The following is a 19,284-nucleotide window of genomic DNA, read 5'->3' as shown; positions in this document are numbered from 1 at the left end:
GACTGCTCAAACAGAAACCATTGTTATTTTTTCATAAAAGCTTCTTGAAACAAAGGAACAAGTTTTCTCCATTCTGGTATTTGTTGTTAATAGTGTCTTTTTTTGTTTCAGAATGATAAATTTAAATAGTAGTTTACTGCAACAAGTAATAGAACGAAAGCGTGAAGTACTGTGCATCTTGAGGGAGAAGATAATAACAACACAAAGGTGTACAATATCTGAACATATCCAGACAGAAGAAAAAGTCAGCGGTCTGCTGGGATGCAGTACGAAGATAGTGCAGGTAAAATGTATCAGATCTGTAAGGAATAGAACGTTTGTCTCATTAAATCTGCAGATTATCTGAGTTGCAATTGATTTCTCTGTACCAAATAAATTTCAGAGCATTTTTCTGTAACGTTTTAAACTCTGTCAATGGCAAGAACTCACTACATTACTTAGCTGTGAAACTTTACAAATGTAAAATGTATTCCTCATTGCCTCACTGGCAAAAGATGTCATCTCTTAGTGTGGAAATGACATTTCCATCAATGTTACAACCTCATGATTTCTCTGTAGAATCCTGTCTACAGCAAAACGTAAACCAACAATTCAGTGAAAGTTGAAGAGCAGAAAGCATTACTGAAGCAAATTCATTTGAACAGCAAAGGAATGATATATCAGAAATGCTTGCAGTGTTAGCAAGTTTAATAATATTTCTTGGGAATCTACTGTATTTTTGATCATGGGAGTAGAGATTAATTGCGTAGTGAGGACATTGTGAATTGAGAAGAAATTGCCAAAGTCACAAGATATGACAAATCACTTCTATGTGCAGAGTCTTGAGTGGCAGACACTTGGGAAGTGCATTTCAGCAACTCTGCACAAGTGCCATCTTCCTGGCACCACTTACCAGTTGGCCAAAGGGATATCAGGATAGGAGAGGGTAGGACAGGACACCAAAGAGAATGCCAGTTCTGGTGACAGAGCTTCACATGGCAAAAGCTGCACCCAGGACTCAACTTTGAACAGAATGGCAAAGTTTGAGACCTGCACTTGGCACTTTGGTGCTCCTACCTTGCTGCTCATTTTGTTTTTGTTTTTTTTTCAGATGTCAGACGTGTGCTGTGGGTTAGACATCATGAAGCATGTCCTTTCTCTGTTTTTTTTCTGTACTCATTTTTGTGTTTAAGCTGCACAACAGCTGAATGAAATAATCAATTAATGTTTTGTAGGTTTCAGTGAGTGACAGTGGAAGTATGATGAAGGATTCCAGCGTGATTCTCGAGATTCCTCCTGCAACCACTATTGCCTATGGTGTAATTGAACTGTTTATAAAGTGTGATGGGCAGTTTGGTAAGTAAAAGCTTGTTTTCTGTGATGCACCATTGAGTTGTGGGAAAAAAAAAACTGTTGAGCAGTGGTTTTTGCATTCTCCTGTAATCAAAGGTGATGATATTATATAGTTTCCACTGCCGTGGTAGTTACTTCCACTTTGAAATGCAACACTTCTGATCTGCTAATGCTCTTTTGTTTGTTTACCTAAATTGCAGGCTCATTAAGTAATTTAGGTTTCAGGGAACCACAGGCAGTGCAGCCCCAATGTAGGGCCAGCTTTAAAGGATCCAAGTTCAGTATTAGATCAGATTGTTTGTGTCCTTGTCTATTTGAGTTTGGAATATCTCCAGAGAGAGATTCTATAGCCCCTCTGAGTGGCCTCTTCTCATATCTGACCACCATCAGGATGAACTTCCTATTTCCCCTTAATATCTAACAAGAATTTGTTGAATTTCTCTCTCTTGCATCTTTGTCCTGTCATCATATGGAATAGTCGGTCTTTGTTTGCTGTAGGTAGCAGAAAGGTCATCCCTTATCTGTATTTTCTTGGGCCTGAACAAATCCAGTCTCTCAGCCTCTTATCCATGATGTTCTCCAGCTCCCAGAAGTCTTGGTGGCATTGCTACATTTAATCATAGAATCATAGAATGGCCTGGGTTGAAAAGGACCGCAACGATCATGCTGTGTGCAGGGTTGCTGGCTACTAGACCAGGCTGCCCAGAGCCACATCCAGCCTGGCTTTGAATGCCTTCAGGGGTGGGGCATCTACAACTTAATATACTTACTTCTGTATGCATACAAATGTCTTTCCTGTAGTGGACACAGCACTCTAAATGAAGTTGCTCAAATGCCAAATGAAGAGTCACTTTGATCAGTCCTCTATCTACGCTCTTGCTAGTGCAGCCCAGAAGCAAGGAACCTCAAGAGCTGCAAAGGCACCTGGAAATCCTTCCAGGTTTGATCTAAATGTAGAGTCAACCAGGAATGTGTAGACAGCAGTCATACTAACAGAAGAATTGCTCATAAAATCTACTACCAGAATTCAGACATTTTTTTGTCTAGTTTACACTTGTGTATATACATTGTTCACTGAATGGTTGCAGAAATTTTCTTGCTATCTCTTTTGGTTGTGCGTTCCTTATTTTAAATGTATTTTTTAATTGGTTTGGTGAGTAGATGAGGTGGTAACTCTGCTCTGTGGTATCAGCTGGATTTTTCTTTCTTGCCTGTCCTCAGTTAAACTCCCTGACTTAAAAGAGGTTTCAGGGGATGTTATGCAAAAAGGAGAGGAGTCGGGCGGGCTGAGTAGGACTGGAAGTTAGACAGTGGTGGTGTAGAAAGAAACATGAGGTACAGTTGAGATTTGAATCTAGGGTGCGCTTTATTTGGATAAGAAATGCACGTAATAGTCTCCATCATTCTCCTTCAGATGAATTCTGATATTAAGAAAGCAAGTAGGTTCAGGAATATGTGTAAGTACCACATAACCTGTAAAAAAAAAATGTGGAATTGCTCTGCTGTACAGTGAACACAGAGATACACTAGAGGGCATTGACTTCATGGTCAAAACAGAACTCTAATTCACTGAAATCAGGTGCAATTAAAGCTATTGTATGATAGCATGGATGTATAGCTGATAGCTGATATACAACCATGAAGTTATAGCTGATAGCCTGCTTACATGATTTCAAGATGGAAAATCTTACCTTTCTAGCTGATAATTAATATGTGAGTGTTGTTAATGATCTGTAATTCTCTGCTTTTTTTTTCTTCTAGTTTTTTTTTCCATTTTGTCTCACATTGAGCATTATATCTCAAGCTTCAGAAACATCACAGCTTGTTTCATGCTTTCTCTCAAACGATGTCCATCTTACTTTTTTCAGTTAGTACTGTGTCATTGAAAAGGTTAAGTTTCTAGCAAGAGTAAGTATGGTGGAGCTCAGCCTTCAGCTTCTTAATGTCTGAGCAGTGGTCGGTGTCTGTTTATGGAGATAACAGTTGTCTTTGAAGTTAAGGCTGGGGACTGATGCGGTCCTTTCTCATGGGATTGGAAGTGGCCAATAGCAGGTGTAACATAATGGGGTTTTCTTCACAGCTAATTGTGGAATAAGGTGCACCTATCCTTGTTCCTTTTTCTTTGCCACTGACAGACAGCTTTGGAGTTATTTGCTACCGAAGACTGGTGTGTAAACTTTCTTAAAAATGCCCTGGCTAATGTGACAGGACGTTTTTGAGCATAAAAAGAAAAAGGAAAAAAATAAGTCTGATCCCTTTCCAATTTCTTTACCACAATGTTTTCCTCCACTCATTCCATATGCATTTGATTTTTGCAGGCTAATTTTCTCCTTGAGCTAATAGCTGTTTCCATTAAATGCTGCTCAGTTCTCTCTCTCTTCGTTTTACCACAAGCCCTCTTGTTCTCCCTTCTCAAAACAGGCTGTGGCACCTGGCTGGCCAGCATTTTTCTCTTCATTGCTGTTTATTTGTGATGTTCTTACGACGTGCCTGGGAATTAAACTGTCCTAATCTTTACAGCATCTCAGTGCATCATCAGTGCATCATTTTTATTGGTCATCTTTGTATTTCTTATGTTTTTTGGTGATGTTTTTGCCAAGATCTAACTGCCAGTGGAGATTTGTCAGCGAGCTCTGTGATAGAATCCAACAGAAAAAAATACCACAGTATTAGATGTATTCTTTCTTTCATGTCTTTTTCCTTCTTTGATAAAATTTATAGGTTATAAAACTAATTAACAGTCTTGTTAATACAAAGCAAAACAGTCCTGTTACAAGATTTTACAGCAGATGTGCACTTTGCACGATACTGCGCGTTATTTCCTTTATTGTCTTCCTCTTTTTTCAGTGCAGGTAGTTTATTAGCCCTATCTCCTCCTTCAGGGTTCATGTGAAAGCCTTATCATCATCAATGAAAGTTACACGAACATGTTGGCCTTGTGATGCCTTTGCCACCGTCCTGAGTCTTGTTGCGTTGGGAAGTTCTTTAATTTGGGTTAATCACTTTCTGCTCCTCTGTAGCTTGCTCTTCTCTGTGAAGGGTTATGCAGGCATAAAGGTCTCTTTCATTTTCCACGGCAGAGATTTCTTTGTCTGCTCTCCCTTTGAAAAAGCTTTTTGCTGATGGAGTGCTCTCTGTGCTTTCTCATCTGCTTTCAATGTCCTTAATTTGGTGAGACAGGCTGTTACAACTGTGGGAAGGTTATATTTAGGTTCTGTGCCCAGTACGTGTGAGCATGTGCTTGATGAGTTACGTTTTTCCCTTTGCTGTCAGGTACTACTTCAAAATTGACTTTCTCTTGCTAACCTGCCTGTGTTCTCCTTAGGCCTGCTTTGGAGTGCCAGGGCTATGGTTTAAAATCTTACATTTAACCCTCTACAAAAATTATAAAATAATGCATAGAGCTTTGATTGTGTCATGCCCCAAAGACTCAGAGAGTCTGATGCGTGAGCACGGAATTTACATGATGCTGTAAATTTCTCAGCAAAACTTCTACAAAGGCTCCTTCCTTTCAGGAGTCCCACAGCTTCACAAAGCTGGGGCAGTGAGGAGCAGTCTAGTAGTAAGAGATAGACAGTCTTGCTTGGGTGAGGTAGAGCAGTGCTTGGAATCCCAAGAGAATGTTATGAAGATGCATCAGAAAGAGGAATAGACCAAGAGTATGTTATTTTCTCCATCTTCTTGCAAAAGAGACAGTGTATTGAAGGGTTAGTGAGCGTGGCTAGAAGTCCTTCAGAGACCCAGAAGAGCCAATGAATTTTCACCTGCCTGGAGACTCGAGTGTGGATCTGCATCTTGACTCAGAAGGAGGTGTCTGTCAATGCCAGACCAGAAGTTCTGCAAGGGATGCTCTGAGAGCTTGTTTTAAATCCCAGGAAGTGCTTTCATGTGCCTCCATTGTGAGTGGATTCTGTAGACGGTATTCTAGTGCATCTCTTACTGATAGAAATCACAAACAATTCCTATCTACATCTGCACGCAGCACTTGCGTTCACAGTGTCTATGAGAAGTTTTCATGTTACTTCCTGGCTCCAGTACTTTAATTCATGGGAACTGATGTTGCATTTTGTGGCTGACGGCTGCAGCACAGGGCCTTTGCTGGTGCTTTAGGGCTGCAGTAATAGCACGCAGCAAGCAACCACTGGCATTATCTCCATTTAGAAGAGATGATGTGTGGAGAAATTGTGTGAGAACACTTGATGATGTAAGCTAGCATCTTGTTCAGTTATTGCTTGTGTGTTTTGTGACATTTTTTTAAAATGTATTTCTGATTTCAGAATTCTGTCTGCTAGATGAACAGCAAGGAGGTTTTGAAAGAGAAAGCTCAGAAGGTTCGACGTCACCCCACTCAGTGCTGTTCAGAGATACTTCGTTCCTGTATCACCCAGATGCTGTTGATAATGGGATGCACTCTGGGGCTGAAAGCCCCATTCCCAGCCACGCTTCTTTAAGTGTGTTGAAAGAAGGTATTACCAGAAGTGTTTTACATGATTACATTGCAGGGAGTTAAGCAGTGTGATAGAAGGCAATAATCTGGTAGCATAGTACATAAGAAATGATGTTAGAAGAACAAAAAGACTGACTTCTGTAATGGGGCCATGCAGGGAACTGGTCCCTGGCAACAAACTGAATCCCTTTGCCATAAAACCCTCTATTTTAAGATTGTATTTATGTCAGTTCTGTTATATTGTGCATAACCTCTATGAAATGGGTTGCAAATGGGATCCTGGGCTCCATCAGGAGAGGGGTGGTCAGCAGGGAGAGGGAGGTGATTGTCCCTCTCTACTCGGCTCTTGTGAGGCCCCACCTGGAGTACTGTGTCCAGGTGTGGAGCCCTCAGTACAAGAAAGACATAGAGATCTTGGAAAGGGTCCAGAGGAGGGCGACTAAGATGATCAGGGGGCTGGAGCACCTCCCCTATGAGGACAGGCTGAGGGAGTTGGGCTTGTTCAGCCTGGAGAAGAGAAGGCTGCGGGGTGACCTCATTGCAGCCTATCAATACCTGAAGGGAACCTACACCCAGGAGGGGAGTAAACTCTTCAGAAGGGCTGACAACAGCAGGACTAGGGGAAATGGATCCAAGTTGAAGGAGGAAAGATTTAGGTTGGATGTTAGGGGGAAGTTCTTCACAAGGAGAGTGGTTAGGCCCTGGAACGGGCTGCCCAGGGAGGTTGTGGATGCCCCGTCCTTGGACGTGTTCAAGGCCAGGTTGGACTGGGCAACCTGATCTGAATGTGTATGTTTGGTGGCCCTGCTAGGCAGGGGGGTTGGAACTACATGATCCTTGAGGTCCCTTCCAACCCAGGTGATTCTGTGATTCTGTAAAATCAGTGATAATTTGTGCTTTCATACAGAAAAGTTCACTGAAAATATTTGTTCATGATCTGGAAAAAACTCTGAATATTCAATTAAAGTCTCAAAAATTACCAAGGCATCCACTCCTTCTCCTTTAGTTATTCTCTTTCCAGGACCTAAAGGGCGCCTACAAACAGGAGGGGAGAGCCATCTCTTTGAAATGGTAGATAACAGCAGGACAAGGGGAAATGGTTTTAAGCTGAGGGGGGGAAGATTTAGGTTGGATGTCAGGGGAAATTCTTTACTATGAGAGTGGTGAGGTGCTGGAACAGGCTGTCAGAGAGGTTGTGGATGCCCCGTCCCTGGAGGTGTTCAAGGCCAGGTTGGATGGGGCCCTGGGCAGCCTGGTCTAGTACTAAATGGGGAGGTTGGTGGCCCTGCATGTGGCAGGGGTTTGGAGATTCATGATCCTTGAGGTCCCTTCCAACCCTGGCAATCTGTGATTCTGTGATTATTTGCTGACAAGCTTACAAGGAATGTTTCATAACAACTAAGGCTGGTGAAATTAAAATATGCTACAAGTGGAAGTTTGTGAATGGATGTAATGTGCCAGGCATAACGTGCTTTTTGTAGGGGTGCAGGAGGGGTGAGGTTAGCGCAGGAATGGAAAAAGGTAACAAATCAAGGCCTCTGAACACACTTTGCTTTTCATCAGTTCTGGGTTGAGCTCTTACAGCTGTTTCTGGTGCTGAGCATTACTTTTGTTATCTCTGAATTTCACCCTTTGTTCATGACTTTTCTACAGACTGACTTCTACCAAAATGAATGTGTGTTGTCCTGACAGTTCTCTTATTACTATTGAGTTGTCATAAAGGAATAACTATCTCTGTGTGTTTTGGGGGAAAAAAAATTGTGAAAAAATAGTATGCCACTGTTGCAGTTTGTTTTAGCTTAACATATCTTCTTGCCTTTCTTTGAAGACTTGGAGACTTTAATTAATTAACTGAATTAGGTAAAAAATGGAGAATATTTCTACCAGCGCAATTTAAGGCAGGTTTCTTACGCTGTTATTTGGATAGACAAGGGGTCTGTAGGTCCAAGTACATCGTATTGCATCAGATGCAAAAAAAAACTGCCTGTGGGTGAGCTGTTTTGTCTTTTTTTTTAATAAAGAAATTTTCAGATATGAAAGGCATCTTACTGGAGAGACATCAAGCAAAGTCTCTTTGCTTCTTTAAACAAGGTTAAGAATGCTTTCATGCCCGTATTTTTTGGAATGTGAAAGAGCACATTCCAGTCTTCCAGTTGACACTGTTGACTTGAAAACTTCTTTTGTTTTACCTAAGTAGTCAATTTTGATACAATCGTATGATATTTTGTTGTAGAGTTGTAACTGAATGGTGGAAAAGAAAAGCATTGAACTCTCTTGCGTTTCTGTATATGAACTGTAATGAATTCAGTATTTCAATCAAGAAAATATTTTTGTCATTAAGCATAACTGGTCATTCTGGGAACTGAAGGTGTGTAATGCTTGGATCCCTCTGTTGAAATAGAAAGATGCTTACAATTGAGCACAGCAGAAGCCTCCAATTCTGTGTGTGGACTCAGAGCATTGACTGGTAATTGGCATTAACCCGTAGTTCAGAAAGTGAGGTTATGAGCTGCATTCTGCCTTAGAATGGACATTGTCTAGAGATGAACATCCAGGCTGTACACTTAATGTATGGTTAATTCAGTTAATATTAAAATACTGACTTCCAAAATACAGAACGTATGGAATGTTAATCCTTAGCAGCAGTATTTTTTTCCTCAGAATTTTCATGGCCATTCTGTTGGCTAATGAGGGAAATATATTCAGATGTGTTCCAGCCTTTCATTATAACTTGCGCTGATTGAAATCAGGGTGGCGAGATGCAGTGATAAACTAGCTTATGAAATGCATAGCAAAAACATTAACTGTTTTTACTGGCACTGGTGTAGCAGTACTTAGTTCTACTTTTTACTGCTTTTTTGGGAAAGGTCTGTCACAGCTGAAGGCTCAGTTCCAACCCTTTGTGAAGCTGCCAGAAGACAAGCAAAGAGCTTTATATAAAAGTCTGTGCGAACTCCTGCTGCATGAAGAAACATTAACTGCCCTGGAAGATGTGGTAAGATAAAGAAACTTTTCCTTGCTTCCTAAAAGTAATTTCAGAACAGAGCGAGCATTATCTTGCACTCAAACTTTTTTTATGGAATCATAGAATGGCCTGAAAAGGACCACAATGCTCATCCAGTTTCAAACCCCTGCTATGTGCAGGGTCACCAGCCACCAGACCAGGCTGCACAGAGCCACATTCAGCCTGGCCTTGAATGCCTCCAGGGATGGGGCATCCACAACCTCCCTGGGCAACCTGTTCCAGTGCATCACCACCCTCTGTGTCAAAAACTTCCTCCTAATATCTAACCTAAACCTCCCCTGCCTCGGTTTAAAACCATTTCCCCTTGTCCTATCACTATCTGCCCTTGTAAACAGTCATTCTCCCTCCTGTTTGTACTCTCCTTTCAAATTTGTAAGGCCTTAATGAGGTCTCCCTGGAGCTTCTCAAGAAGTTGTGTTTTTTTCTTTGGCTTCCAGTTAGATGCTCTGTGTGCAGGAGACAAGCCAGACCTGAAGGAGTTAAAACCTGCACAGCAGCAGGACCTGGCTGACTTCCTCCAGCTGGTGGGGTGCAGTGTACAGGATGAGCTATTGTTGCAGAATTATCAGCTTCAAGATGAAGAACTGCTCTCAGCTGTTCACCTCCTCATCAGTGCTATCTCTGGTATGTTGTGAATGAAGAAGAGAGCCTTTTTGTTCCATCCCTTCTAGAAAGTCCCTCTGCACAAAATGTGGCTCTTTTCGAGCAGTTGATGAGCTTAGCAAATGTAATTGGTTCTGTTCTGTTTCTGGGATCTGTATGATGCCAGGCATTCCTAGCTGTGAATTAAATTCAGCCCTTGATCTCTGGCAGATTTTACTTGTAAAATACACATTCCCTCAAGATTACTCTAGTTTCTGCTGAATGTGGGCATTTCCCATTTGAGAAGCTAATTTCTGTTCTTGCTGCATGCCAGAGTTCTTCCTGCCCAAATGCTGAGAATTACAAATGAGGTGGTGTCTTCTCTGTAACAGTTGAGGGCCAAACTATATTTAGCAAAAATGAATTTAACATGGAGACACTGCAATTAAGAGTTATTCTGCAGCCACTGAAAAAGGAGATTAAATATAAATGCCAACTAGGTGGTGAGGATGGCATTTATTTGACACCAGTGTTAATTACAGGTCACCTGCAGAATCCAAGATAGATTCTTTCCTGGCTTTTTCTCCTCTCTGTCAAACATAAAGGCTTACCTGACATTAAGGTTAACAAAGGAATCCAGTGCAATATGAGCTAGAATTGGTACAGTGCAGCATTTCTAGATGTGACGCCGTGCAGCAGAGTATCAGTTTGCATCCGTGTATGAATGGTACACAGATAGGAAAGCTTAACTAATTTGTAGATAGGGAAAAGAGATAGAAAACAGCCACTGGTGTGGTAATGCTTGTCAGATGCTATTAACAGCAGAGTGCAGCTAATTGAGCATGCTGAATTATCACCTGGCTTTGGACATGACGTCTGCTTCTCGTGTCCAGGCATAACTGCAGCTGGATTAAGATCCAAAGCTGTTTTATGCCTGTTGCTTCTCTTACGGATTTCAGTTATGAAGTTGAAGGGCACCACAGGGACCATTCAGTCCATCTCCCCAGGGCAGAGTAAGCTATGTCATTCCTCTCAAATCGTGTTTTGGCTGAGGTCAGCATCTACAGCAGGTTTTGAGAACAGAGGTTCTTGTTTCATTCAGAGCCTAAATCATATGCCTGCCTGCAGGCTCCCAGAAACACTGGGGAAATACCTGGGGAGAGGAAGAAAATGCCAGGGAGGAGATCCTTCCCACCACTACCTATCTGTCAAGGGCAGGGTTTGCTTCCACCCACTGCCCACCCCCTTTGATTCTACAGTCTAGGAAGCAAACCGGAAAGGTCTGGATCAGCCTCTTCCCTGTGTCCAGCAGAGCACTTTGTCACAGCTCTCCTTGGTGTAGAATCTCTTTGTTCCTGTTTCCCAGGGTTCTGTACCTGCGTGGGCCTCAGAAATGCAGCCTGCTGTTGCTGCTCAGCAGGAGAGCCCAATAGCAGAGCTCCAGCAGCCAGCCTTGTACGCTGCTCACTGGAAACAATCTTTCCCTATTAATGTCTCCTTCACAGAGCTGTCTGATTACACTCTTGTCCTGCTGCGTGCCTGCTCTGATCTACAGGTTGTTCCGGCATTGTGTTGCTTGGTGAGTAATCAGAGCGTGCCCGTGTAGCATGTGAGCACCAGCAGCAGTAATGGCTGCGTTCCCTGGCTCACTGTGTTCCCACCCAAGAAAGCAGATGTCAGGCTCCAGTGTGAATTTCAGCTTGAAGCATTGCTTAGACAGGGTCAGAGCCTGACAGTGGCAAACAGTGTGGGTAATTTACTGCAGATGGGTACCTCATTTCTGAAGCATTTCTGCGTTTTGGTGACTCTGTGAGCTGAGAGCAAAAAAAAATAGTAATTTTAACTTGAGTTTTAATTTACTAGTAGTCTCCATAGCCCATTTAAAAATCTCACTAGCAATAATCACCTGCCCTTGGGGAACAGAAACTCTGCTTTGATACCAGTGTTGCTTGGGCGTTGGCAGATTCTGAAGTTTGAAATCTCAGAGGCCATTCATTAAAACTATTTAAAAGAAGGCACAGAGTTGACATTGGCTCTGAATTTCTTAAGGTCAGTGACAAAAATTACAGTAGAACCCTTTAGATGTGTAGAGAGAAGATGAATGCTGGAGTTTTTCAGAGTAAGAGGGTTAATTGTAATCTGTGGAGCAGCTCTTTGCCATAGTAAGTCAAAACTGTCTTTCTAAGCAGTAGTGAGTCACCTACTTCATCATGGTTGGAATCTGGAGGGTTATTTGGGAATCCCTTAAAACTGCTTCAGGTTTTGGTGCCTGCATCAGGACACTTAAATTGTTGGCATTTGGGTTTCCTTGGTACAGTAAATCCCAGGTCTGTCCTGGGGGTGCTGGTATCCCCAGCATCACGAGGGTGAACCAGGGCATGGGTGGTACCAGGCTGGGGGCCATCATAAATCAATGGAGTATTTGAAACATAACTGTGGGAGGTGAGCTTTGGTTGGGGATGAGTACGTTGTACTTGTCAAGGCTGATGGAACAGGGAATCTTTCCCTTTTACACTGCCTTGTAAGCTCTCCAGTGGCTTTGTAAGAAAGAACTAAGCTTTGTGACACCAAACAGCACTGCTTGAAAGGCCTTTTTAATGTCTTTGTTTCTCTTTTTCTCTCTCTCATAAATACAGCCTTACATCGCTTCAGCTGATGGCACCTTGGCACTGAGCAGTCCTTTGGTGGCAACTCTCACTGACACAGGAAGATTTGATGTCGTGCAAAGGCTTTTTGCTTCAACGAACATTAATTTGGAGAAGACAGAGTCTTCTGTAAAAGCTGTAACTATGAGAGAACCCAGATTCTTCCCACTTGTTCTTTATGTTGCGCTTTGCGGGCTTCACAGTTTGAGTGGGGCTGTAGAGGAGCTTTTCTGAGCACTTACTGCCCTCCCTGTCCTTCCTTGTGTAGCTCTGCAGTGTAGCGCTGATGCTTGTGAGCATGTGAGAGCCCTGGGGTTGAGTTCTCAGAGCACTGAAGCCAGGTGGCACAGGGCAGCACAGGCAAGGAGTGAGCACACTGCTGCTCTGCAGCTCCACTAAGGTTTGTCTGCAGTGGAAAATACATAAATAAGTAAATAAGGGATGCAGGGGAAGAAGGGAAAAAAAAGATGAGCCTGGAAGAGAAATTGAACATAGCTATTCTGATAGTTGTCAGAACTGCAGAGCAGTGGAAGCCTGATTGCTTGCATTAATATGTGTGGGAGAAAACTGCAAAGTACAAACTGCTTTTTGTAAGCAAGCGAGCAAAAAGGCTGTGGAAATGTAGCATTGTGCAATGCAGTACGTGCTTTGCTCACTCAAGACCTGACGTGCAGAATACCTTCACTCTGGAGGACGTGAAGTGGAGGGCACTTCATTAGGTTTTTCTTCATTAAGTGTAGTTTGGCTTTATGGATGTGAGCTGCACACTGCAGGAAATAATGAACTCTTTTTTCTTTTTTTCCAAAACTGAGACCACCTTAGGGATTTCTACCTCTTTTCCAATAAGTTTTTACTAAGCTTAGCAAGTTTCAGCTGCTTACATTGTATTTTGAACTTTCTCTTTGAGATACGGTGATGCCTTCTGGTATGTGCATAGCAGAAGTCCTTGCTGCACTCCACAAAGCAGTCATTTTACCCATGTGACGCTGTCAGTGTTCTGCTTGTCTTTCACTAACAGCAGAGCTCTATAGCACAGTTAATGTAAAGCACTTTGTGCTTTGAACTGTTCTGCCTTTTTTTGATCATAATTTTCTGTGATCATGGAAATGGGACAGAAGTGCAGGAGAGATCACTGTAAATGCAGGAAGCTGTTCCAATGAAGCAGGCTCTTGGTGCTTTTAGCCAGCACTGAGGGATGGTTGACAGTTAGGCACCTGGAAGGAGAGGTGCTCAGACTGAGGTGGTGGTGTTTCAGTGTCTCATTTGTAATGTGAGTGTGAAGTGAAGCTGATAGTTTTGGCCCAACGCTGCACTGGTGCGTACAGAAATGCCCTGAGAGCACCTTACCCTGCTTGTGTGAGTTGTGTGTCTGTACATGGGAAGGTTTGCTTTTGCCAACTGCTCGTAAGCAAGTTGCCTCTGTAATTGTTTTATCAGAATTTTGTATTTAATGGATGTATTTCATGGATGTCAGGACAGTAGAATAATTTTAAAAGTCAATTTGCGTGATTTCCATTCATCCTTTTTCTGATTCCAGTCCTTTTCTTGGCTTTGAAAGTTGGTGCGTGCAGACAGCAAGATGTGTGTGACTCCATGTAGTGCTGCTGTCCACGTACCCTGATTTTACTCTTGTTGTAAGCCTTGTATGTGCTGCACTTAACTGCTTTCAGGGTTGGTGGCCTGTACTGAACATGTATGAGGGGATTTGTTTGCATAGGAAAAAGACCCCCAGGTATTCTATAGAAACTGTTACAAAAAAAGGCATTGGTTGCACACGGCAGCCACCAGGCGTGGGTCTGCCCTCTTATGTGCTCTCTGTCCTTCTGAAAGTAGCATCTTTCTGCACGTGAACATTCAAAATAGCTCAGGCTGGGGATACATAAATCCAAAGAGGCAGCAGCAGCAATGAGTCTCTCTCTAAGTTTTGTTCTGCCCTTCCCTAAGCTAAATGAGGAGAGCCTCTTCAGGGACCCTGGCTGCACTGATCCAAATGAATTCAGATTCTACTCAGCGCATCCTGGCTGAAGCAGTGATTGCTTGTGACAGGCTGGCCTCGTACAGAAAGCGCTCCTTCAAGGTTAGCTGGGGTCTTGCCTAGAAAACAGAGGTGGTAAGAGGGCACTGGGGTCCTTCAGGAGAGGTTGGCGCTTTGTTTCACTCTGTCTCTCCCTTGTTGCTTCCTGATACACTTGCCTTCTACAGAAGGAGGAAGACCCCTCAGCTTTGCATTTCAGAATCACATCGGGATAAGGGAAGGTGAGGTCAGCAGTTGCTTTTCAGTCTCTTTGATTTATTTTTTATTTTTGTCTCCAGCAGCCTCAGCCTTGATGTAACGAGTAATGAGTGCTCACCTTGTGCTGCAGGCCTCAGCTGCCGGAGCTTTATGTATGCTGGTGAATTACAATGTGAACATAGGAGACTGACACCCTTAATAGGGTAGTGATTAGAAAGTAAGCAGCCCCGCTTTGGCAGTGGTATTTATAGGATGGTTGAAGAGGCCCAGAGTGCTCTGCATAGGATCCGGAATGGGTGCATTCAAAAGCCAAAAAGTCACATTTCTGAACTGTGACCAACACCTTTCTTTCACAAGAGAATCTCCATCCTGTTTTCACCCCCTTGAAATTAGTTTCAAATGTTGAATGCCATTCATTTCCCACCCTCCGAGCTGTAGCTGAATCCCAGAGCTTAGCACAGGAGCACAGCCCTTCAATCTGGAAGGAGGGCAGGGGAATTCCACAGCACTGCTTGCCTTTTCTTCCTGGTAAGCCTTCACAGCCTGTGGATAGCATCTCTTAGCTACAAGTCACAGAAAAGACAAAAAAAAATCCAACAAAAAAGAGTGTAGTTTTTCAATATTAAATCTTTATTATATACAAAAATATTTTGTTGGGAATTAAGAGAATTTCACAATTTGTACATTAATATTTTTACGCTTGGCTGTGTTTACTGTGAAAATATTAGCTGTGAAAAAGACAAATGGGGGTTTTAGAAAACAAGTTACAATTTAAAAATGTCCTATGTGGTAGCTGATCAATAGAAAGTCAGCCTGTTATTGAGTCCCACCTCCTAGGCCTGCTCTAAAGCACTGTATTCAAACAACAGTTAGCTGCTACTAAGTCAGCTTCAGTTTTGCACTAGAAAATTTATTTAATAGTTAAGATTGTTTTGTAGGATATTTTCAGCTAATAGAAAGTGTTTCTTTACAGGAGAGCAGTTCTTCAACATTTACAAGTTTTAAATCCAGTTTAGTTTAATATTCTGTAGAAGGAAAAAAAATAATTCTTCAAAGCTTCCAAGAGGGAAAAACAGATATGAGAATAAGCGAGGGAAAGAGATGTACACTGACACTTTTAACACACATTTAAATCAAAACACTTAAACAAGGTTTGATAGTTCTTAGCCCAGCTTGGGGTGAGAGGGTGCCAAAGTTTCTGCTTTAAAACCTAAGGAAGAGGTTCCTCCTTACTTCGGAGTACTCGTGTTACATACAGGAGATGCTTGCTGCAGGAGTCAGGGCCAGGGAAAGCTCAACATGCATTTTCAGTGGGGGAGAAATCCCTTTCTGCAGCTCTCTCCATAAGTAATTGCACAAGAGGAACCAACACAAATTGGTCAAAAAAACCCCAAAAAAACAGAAGAAAAACAACCCACAAGAATTTTGCAGCCAATGATTTTGCTGCCATTCCCAGAACTGTACAGAGCGGTGTCATTAATGCTGCTCTGCACGTCATACAAGATGTCAAATGACTGACAAGTTACTGGGGCTGTAGGAAGAGCTCTACCATACTCCAGGTGAGTGCTGCCTACCCATGGAGTGCTGACTTGCATCAGCTGTGAAGACAGCCGCACTTGTAGGGACATGCATTACCATGGAGCTAATGAATAAATGGGAGAAAATGGTTCCAGGACTACTTTAACCCTATTATCATTATAGGCTGGTCCTATTGCCCATCCAACCTCTGCATGAGCAGCAAAAGAAAATCCATACCCGACTACTATGAGAAAAGGTTAAGAATATTGAGAACAAAATTCACACTTACTTTAAATGTACTGTATCCTATAAAATATAAATATTGCTGAAACTGTCCTTTAAAAAAGGAAGAAAAAAAATCTGTTTGGAGGTAAAACTCCTCCACAGCCTTTACCAAGCTGGCATTTTTATGTAAGCAGGTAAATTCCAGCTCCAGTACCAGTAAATGAACAAAGAATTCAGCAGTTTATCGTGTCCGTTTGTGGAACAGTATCCCACTGTGGTCCAAAATGGCAAATTCAAGTTAGCAAATACTGTTTTAAATACTTGCAGTATATTAATCCTAAGTTCTATTTATCTATTTCTATATAAGTCAGTGTGCAAGTACACTAATACTATTTGGAAGCCAAAGCTGCCTCTGAAAATTTATTAATTTTACATTTTTTTTTTAATGCAATACGATTTTTTCTTTTGCATCCTGTACAGGACTGCCAACAGCAAGTTCCACTGTTCTTAAGTACCAATGCTTACGTTGACCACTGTGTCCTCTGAAGGAGGCAAGGTGAGAATCCCAGACAGTTCACATTAGAAAGATTGTTAAAGATGCGAAAACCAAAAAGGATGGGGGAAAAAACAAAGAAACCAGGGCCAGAACCTCTCCACCTTCAAGCATGACCGTCCAGCAGAGAAATCAAAGTCCCTTTCACTGAAGAAATCTTGTTAATAGCCCAGGAGAGGTTTTCTGTAAGAACTACAGGGATATTTAAGGCAAGAGGTCTGGCAGACTAGAAGTCTCTTGTATCCAGTAACCGCTATCTAAACGCAGATAAATCAATCTCTGAACACTTTTGCAGAAGAAGCATTGTTAAACTTGGCAATAACAACACAATGCTTTAACCCTTCAGAATTTGGGTGAGGCAAGAAACCCTGCATGAAGCAAATACTCATATTAGCATGACAGATGTGACAGACTTCCCCCTGTAATTAGTGTTAAAACTGTACCTACAGGCACAAAAAGTGACTGGGCAACTACTGCAGCAGGCACTGTACATGTTTTGAGAATTGGCATCTGCCTCCAAGTTCAGTCTGAAAGATGAAGATAGATGAAGACTAGATGGGAAGCCAAGGAATAGGGAGAGAAGGTCGGGTTGGATCATGTTCACAGTAATGGCTTGTGTAAAAACATAACCCAGCTCTCCTGGTTTCCGGAGTTGTGTCTACTTGTCCTTCTCCACTGGTCCTTTGCAAACTTGGCTTCAAAGGGGCCCTAGCCTGGAATTTTCTGTCTTTAAAAGTTAAAAGAAAACATCCTATTTATTATCTGAATCAGTCTTAAAAAAAAAACAACCATACAAACAAACCATGGAACACTTCCTGAACGCTGAGCTGCCGGCAGTTTGTACAGCAAATCACTCAGGTAGGAGTTGAGAGGACACAATGAGTTAGGACAGAAGATAAGGAAAAAAAAAGTTCCATTTGAATCCACCAAGGATGTGACAGATAATACAAACACAGATTCAGAAAGAGTCAATCTGCTATCCTGCAGCTTTTGTATGACTGAGACACAGAGCTGCACTGATCTGAGAACTCTGCAGCCTGAGAGTACCAAACCAGGTGTAAGGCTTATTTCCCTTGCCTGTGTCAGTACGTGATACTGCTCCAATTTTACCTCCATTTTATGCTTACATTATTAAAGCCCTTTGTAAGTCTATGCAAGATGACATATTACACCAAACTTTAATTGACTGCATGTTGTCACATGACTTAGAACCTAAAGTAGACCTGCAGGTCTAACAGAGACAGCAAGGTAATCATGTGGGTATAAATGCACCAAACAGTATTTACATTAAGGTTGAGACTGGTGTAGAGCTTGAGGAATTTTTGGTGCATTTAAAGAAGTAACTTACGGGTATTGGCATATTGACTGCGGTTTTATGTATAGCTTTTCATACAGAGGGCAACAACAGTGTTTCTTCTATAAGTCTCTCTATATGTACAGAATTTTACAGCACCTCCATGCACTGTTTAAAACATAGAAATTACAGATAAATATAGAACTTTTAGATTGAAATATCTGTATATTTAGAAAAATATACATTAGTAAACACAACAAACCAGGTAGAGAAGTGTACCAGTTCTAAAGTCTCACATGCAGGTACATTTCTGGATTAAGTCATGGGAGATAGAAATGTGGTTGCAGACATGAGCGCTTTTGTTTCACCATCCACATACATACATATACACAGACAACTATCTGATAATTCACTTTTCTAATCTACTTACTTAAATATTTATCTTGTGATACATACCACATATCTTAAACATTTAGCAGCATCTTCGCCTCGCTCAGACACACCTATCGTTATTAACAGTCAATGCAAAAGTTTTCCTGTTATCTGGAAAATGAATGCTCAGTACAGAATGAGAGACTTGACATCCTAGCTATTTATCCCCCAGGAATACTTCAAACAGCTCTTATATGAAATGGCTTCCCTTGCTCAGAACTCGCCTTTCACACCATCTTTTTCCTCACAGTGCAATGCACAGCTCCCTGCCCGACTTCTGACTTAGCACACTATAACAGGTGGAGTCTGGTTCCACCGTGTACGTGACCAACATGACATCCTCATTCCAAGACTCTCCAGGAATGCTTTGGTTTAATAAAAGTAACTTATTTTCAATCCAGTCACCCTACTGGGCAACAATAATCTAAGCAGAATATCTGATGAAAAAAATAATTCCCAAACACTACACACCTGCCAGCATGGACTCTCAGTTCGTATGATTTAACAAACAGATGCAAGGAATGTATTTTTTCCTCCTTTGAACTCGCATGTGACCATCCAGTTAAAACCTGCTCTCACTTTGATAACGGTTCTTGAATGCAACCTTAGCAACCCACTGCTTATTGCCTCAGATTGTACTTCTCATTAGCATCTATATTAACAGCAGCAAAGGGTCAGCTGCTGGGCTCCACGGTGCTGACTTAAATGTGCTTGATTGCTAAACACTGTGTGGAGCTTAAGCGAAAGCTAAAGCTTCAGGCTTCAGCAAATACACAGCTACTTGGAGACTGCTTACTGTGTAGGCCCTTTGCACAGTGTGATCTCTGAGGTGGAAATAGGAGGAGCGAGGTTTTCGTCACTGACCCTTGGTGCCCATGTCTCATGGGATTCTTTCGGCTGAGCACCTGTCTGAAAAATGATGACAACAAGTGGTGTTTGCAATATGAACCACTGTGGGGTGGAAACTGAAGAATCATCTCATGCCGTTTGTTAAGGAA

The 19,284-nt window shown here is 42.0% G+C and overlaps 1 protein-coding gene across 7 annotated transcripts in view; it reads left to right on the top strand.

Annotated features, from left to right (window-relative positions):
* Positions 1 to 17,387, top strand: part of GSDME (gasdermin E) — a 29,835-nt gene extending 12,448 nt beyond the window's left edge. For 6 of the 7 annotated variants that reach the window (XM_052693557.1, XM_052693560.1, XM_052693556.1 and 3 more), the window contains 7 exons: positions 112 to 283; positions 1,215 to 1,335; positions 5,610 to 5,798; positions 8,647 to 8,774; positions 9,242 to 9,428; positions 10,892 to 10,965; positions 12,023 to 17,387. In XM_052693557.1, the coding sequence (XP_052549517.1) occupies positions 112 to 283; positions 1,215 to 1,335; positions 5,610 to 5,798; positions 8,647 to 8,774; positions 9,242 to 9,428; positions 10,892 to 10,965; positions 12,023 to 12,265 (1,114 nt within the window). In that variant the 3' untranslated portion in view covers positions 12,266 to 17,387. The remainder of the gene's footprint in view (positions 1 to 111; positions 284 to 1,214; positions 1,336 to 5,609; positions 5,799 to 8,646; positions 8,775 to 9,241; positions 9,429 to 10,891; positions 10,966 to 12,022) is intronic. The other variant, XM_052693563.1, reaches the window with a different exon arrangement.
* Positions 17,388 to 19,284: the final 1,897 nt, after the last annotated feature.

The sequence above is a fragment of the Tympanuchus pallidicinctus genome, unplaced genomic scaffold, assembly GCF_026119805.1.
Source record: "Tympanuchus pallidicinctus isolate F22 unplaced genomic scaffold, pur_lepc_1.0 scaffold3, whole genome shotgun sequence".
Classification (NCBI taxonomy): domain Eukaryota; kingdom Metazoa; phylum Chordata; class Aves; order Galliformes; family Phasianidae; genus Tympanuchus; species Tympanuchus pallidicinctus.
Note: the sequence above shows the minus strand (reverse complement) of the source record. Positions and strands in the feature narration are given on the sequence as shown.